The 5,350-nt window shown below is 36.8% G+C and overlaps 1 protein-coding gene across 1 annotated transcript; it reads right to left on the minus strand.

Moving 5' to 3' along the window:
- Positions 1–1,955: 1,955 nt before the first annotated feature.
- LOC111438355 (transcription factor MYB8-like) lies at positions 1,956–3,426 on the minus strand. The gene is made up of 3 exons (XM_023076260.1): positions 3,248–3,426; positions 3,042–3,171; positions 1,956–2,423 (listed from the first exon to the last, which is right to left on the minus strand). Exons 1-3 carry the CDS (start codon positions 3,378–3,380, stop codon positions 2,021–2,023), a joined length of 666 nt encoding a protein of 221 aa, XP_022932028.1. The 5' UTR covers positions 3,381–3,426; the 3' UTR covers positions 1,956–2,020.
- Positions 3,427–5,350: the final 1,924 nt, after the last annotated feature.

Here is a 5,350-nt window from a genome sequence, read left to right on the forward strand (position 1 = left end):
GGAAAATCGTGGTAGATCCATGCTCGACACAGTAAATACACATCCAATTACAGAATAGTCCGACAACTCAACCCAAGCTAACTAAAAAATAGACGGTTGTGTTGTGAAATTATTTCACGTTAATTGGATTATCAATCCAATCAACTCGAACTTTTGGGTTAGTTCCAAAAATTTATTCCGCCCAACTCATGTACACCCTTAATTTCCAATAGCTAATAGCAATAGTCGATCATCAACAAATTTTCGCCTATCAATTGTTTGATCAGATTACTTCACCAAACTGTCCATCAGACATGTTCTTCATCATAAATACTTTTGATCGAGTCTCCAAGTCATCTTTTGTTCATCTGTTGCTCCACCAGTCATGGGTGACTTAAATTTTAAATCTCATTCAAATTTAAAAAATATATTTTATTTAATATATATCTAATATACATGTTCATGTCTCGTCGTCTTTTGTTCAACCATCTAGAATGGTCTCGGTCAAAATGTCACAATTTTGAAAGTCAACATTTTGATGTCATTTAATATTGGTTTGCTTCATATTTGAATTTTGTTTTGAATGATTTCAAATATATTGGTTATGTCTTTTCAAACTTCAATTCCATTAATATTTAATGAATTGTGTGGTTGAAACTTACTATAGGTGACACTATCTTGGGGCCTAAAATCTTGATGGGGGTAGCAAGATATGCCTTTTCCTTTGCTGATATCATCCTCATTAATATCAATCATAATTGGACCAATATTTTCTAATGGAAACAACCATTTATACCTCATAGTTATATCCCATTATCGACCAAATTCGTTCGAGGGAAGATATCAATATCTGTCGGTCGAAGTTTGGTTTGATTCAAATAAATGAAAACTTTATAACTTGGATTAACTCATGGATTTAATCCACCACTAACAGATATTATCCGTTTTGGCTCGTTACGTATTGTCAGCCTCACGGTTTTAAAATGTGTGTATTAGAGAGAGGTTTTCACACCCTTATAAGAAATGTTTCGTTCCCCTCTCCAACCGATATGGGATCTCACAATCCACCTCTTTGGAGCTCATCGTCCTCGTTGACACACTGCCTAATGTCTGCATTTGATACTATTTGTAGCAGCCCAAACTCACCGATGTAGATATTATTCACTTTGGCCTGATACATATCGTTGTCAGCCTCACGGTTTTAAAGTGCGTCTACTAAGGAGAGGTTTTCACACCCTTATAAGAAATGTTTTGTTCCCCTCTCCAGTTGATATGGGATCTCATAATCCACTTCCTTGGAGCTCATCATTCTCGTTGGCACACTGCCTAATGTTTGCATTTGATACTATTTGTAGTAGCCCAAACTCACCGCTGTAGATATTACCCGCTTTGGCCTGATACGTATCGTTGTTAGTCTCACGGTTTTAAAACGTATCTACTAAAGAGAAATTTCTACACACTTATCAGAAATGTTTCATTCCTCTCTCTAACCGATATGAAATCTCACAATCTACCTCCTTGGAACTCATCGTCCTCATTGGCACACTGCCTAGTGTCTGCATTTGATACTATTTGTAACAGCCCAAACTCATCGATGTAGATATTATTCGCTTTGGCGTGATACATATCGCCGTCAGCCTCATGTGTACGTCTACTAGGGAAAGGTTTTCACATATTTATAAAGAATATTCAACTGTGGTATCTCACACTTATAAAAATATACTCTGATTTAGCTCGCAATACATAAAAATTGAATAAATGGTCTAAACAACTGAATCATTATTTTCCACGAATTTAAATTTTTTTTTTTTAATTTTAAGTTTAGACAAGAACTCGGGCAAAATTGTGATAATGGAACGGTTTGCTTTTAAAATGATAATTAAATATTTCTATCGGTTGAGCTATGCTTGAATTGGATTAATCACATGATAAAGATTTTATATATGGATCATATATTATACCTCTAATAAACCATATAATAAGCATATATATTACAAAAATCTGAGAAATGAAAATGTGAGACAACAATTTATATAAAATATTAAGTGGACGATGTGTAACATGTAAAGAGATGGGGTTGGAGGAGGAAGTTTCCGTTTCTAACTCTGTCAGTGGTGCTTAAAATTGGACTAAAACAGGAACCGCCGCCACCGCCGCCGGGGCTTTTGGTGGTTGGTTTATGGGGATGAAGGCCAATGGAGAGCTCTAGATTGAGATTCAGCTCAGGGTTTTCTTCCACCTCCGTCGTCAAACAGCTACCGCTGCTGTTGCTGTTTGAATCTTCCACCTCCCTCGTCAAACAAGTACTTCCTTTATTGATCAATGGACGATGGGTTCGCGGGTCGATCCCTTGGCTATAAAGCTTTCGTTTGATGTGCGTATTCCAATAGTTTTTTATTTCGTTATCCGTCCTCCCAGGTAGTTTCGCCGCAATTAGAGACCACCTGATAGTCATTATAATCATCCCGTCAAATCACTAGTCAGAATCTTTGCTAAGAACCGATACAAGATATTTGTGTATAATAAAAACTCTCTAGGTTAAACAGTAATAGAATACAACATATCCTCAATCATACTGGATATTTGCGTCAAATATGATATATATGGTAAACTATTCCGTCTATGGTCAAATATGATATATATGGTATACTATAATTGACGACAATCTCATAAGCTTAACTAACTTTTAGGCATAATACCTCGTGATTTGACACTTGTTACCGGGGCATGGAGATTGATATGTATGGTAAACCACTCAGCCTATAATAAAGAGTCAAATATGATATATGTGATAAACTATAATTCAGAACTAAATATACTTTAGAATCAGTAATCTTAGAACCTTAACTAACTTTTAGACATAAGACCTCGTGATTTGACACTTACTTGTTACCGTGCAGACCATGGAGATTGATATATACGATAAACCACTCAGTCTATAATAAAGAATCAAATATGATATATATGGTAAACTATAATTTAGGACTAAATATACTTTAGAACCAGTAATCTCAGAACCTTAACTAACTTTTAGACATAAGACCTCGTGATTTGACACTTACTTGTTACCGAGCAGGCTATGAAGATTGACGATGAGTTCGTTTTCCTCCGTAGTGAAGTTCCCTCTCTTGAGATCGGGACGTAGATAATTGATCCATCTCAACCGGCAGCTCTTTCCACACCGAAGCAACCCTATTGTTAGTTCAATCAGAAACGATGAGAAATGATAGAGTGACTAAAAGTCGAGATATTCGAATCTTTCACGGACCTGCAGCGTTCGGGAGAGATCTCCAACCGCCCTCGCCATGGAGTTTGATATAGTTGATAAGGCGTTGGTCTTCTTCTTTGGTCCATGCACCCTTGTTGGTGTGTTGTTTCTCACAACAAGGAGATCTTCCCATTGAAAGAGAGAGCTCCAAACGCAGTGATTGAGAATGGGAATGATTGAAGGGTGGGAGTGGTGGGAGGAGAGAGAAATATATATCTCCAACCTAAGGGAGTTGGTGAAGAGAGAGAAAATAAATTATAAATTAAAATTATTTATTGAAGGGAGCCAATTGACTCGGGGCTTCTTTCTTTAACGTTCTTATTCTCGGGCAGCGGGCAGTGGTTGACCGGGTTGGTGAGATGGATTGAGTGGTTCTTAATCATTTTTATTATTGTGGGCCCACCCTCTATACTTTTCTACTTTTGCTGTTTTGGTCCTTTTTTTAATTTTAATTGCAATCTCACCCCTCCATTTCAATCGGAGATGGGAGGGAAGCGGGGGGATGGGGTGGTATTGTAAATTTAAAAGATGAAGAGAAATATATATAAATAAGAGGAGTCAAAGGACTGGAAAGAATAAAGAAGACAGGTGGAATGAAATGGTATGGTACAATAAATAAATAAATAAATAAAATATCTAGTGGGCCCCACCAAAACCTTAGACTCTGATTCCATTTCCAACCAAAATGCTTTTTTTTTAAAAAAAAAAAAAACCGCAAAATATATATTTTTTAATTATTATTTTATTAGAGGAAAATGGAAAGTAAGAAAAAGGAGGCATGTAGTTTGTGTTTGTTGTGTTGTGGATTCTAGAAGGCGAGGGTTAAGAGTTGAGTTTGGTCCACCTAAGTGCTATCAATTTAGGGAGGATAAATCCAAAAGAAATTTAACCACTTTTTGCCTTCTTCCCAACCACTCTCACTTCAAAATAAATTTTGCTATATATTTGAAATAAACTAAAACTATTTCATTTGCATAGGTGAGGGTCACAACATGTCACAATCATACATGTGGAGGTCATAACGGTGCATAATCCAACACACTAACTGTGTGTATTAAAGCCAAGCTGAGACATAAGTATGGTTAGAAAGAATGAGGCGACACGAGTGTCAAAGATAAGTTCGGAGTTGGTTGTGTTGGAGCTCTTAACACGCTGAAAAGCAAGCTTGGGAAGCCACACATCATCCATGTAAGTAGTCACTCAAACTTTTCTTATCTTACCTTAGGTGGATAGAATATGCATGTTTAGGACCTCATAAGGGCATTTTTGAATGAAAATGTTACGAAATGCCCTTAAGATGAGTTCTTATGATGCATACCAATTTTAATGTTTTCCGTTGTGCTAGAATGAAGGATGAGATATTATGATTGATACTTCGGGCGATTAATGGATGTTATCTCCTTGTTGAGCTTATAAGAATGCATGTTATCGTGTGTTTAACTCTAAGTAATTGATTGTGTGTTCTCCCTATTAAGCATGTTTATCTGCACACAACTAGAACTAGGGTGGCTAGAGTCATGATGACTATTTGATCTCGAGCGTCTTGAAAACGTGAGATGAGATTTAAACTGCATAGGCAGCCTTTAGAATCGAGTAGACTTCCACGGTAAAAATAACTAAGAAAGCTTAACAAGTTCAATGGCAATGTGACTGAATCACTGGAGTCTCCACCTCCTATTCCCTTCGATACACCCTTAGCGCACGACCTAACTATCTAATAAAGACCAACAATGCTGGACTTACAAAGTTATAGGCCCTTCTAGGATTCTTAAAAACTTTCACAGAGCTTAAAACGAGAGTTGAAGTTGAAAGCAAATCTATGTGCCAAACCTGTGACTTCAAACTTAAATTTCATGAGGTATATTGCGTCATAGAAGTTGAAATTGAGCTTAATGGATTTGTAATGATGTGATCTAAAATATTGTAAAAGAAACCCAGATGAAATATGAACCTTAACTCGAGTTATCATGAAAAGAACATAGAGAAAAATACCGAAAAAAAGACTAAAAGATGTACACAAAACTCAAGGAAGAAGAAGACGAGAGGTGCGAGTGGCTGAAGCTGAGGCACATGAAACGTGTTTGGGGCGGGGGGGGGGGGGGG

Source organism: Cucurbita moschata, unplaced genomic scaffold (genome assembly GCF_002738365.1).
Source record: "Cucurbita moschata cultivar Rifu unplaced genomic scaffold, Cmos_1.0 Cmo_Scf00073, whole genome shotgun sequence".
In the NCBI taxonomy this organism is placed as follows: domain Eukaryota; kingdom Viridiplantae; phylum Streptophyta; class Magnoliopsida; order Cucurbitales; family Cucurbitaceae; genus Cucurbita; species Cucurbita moschata.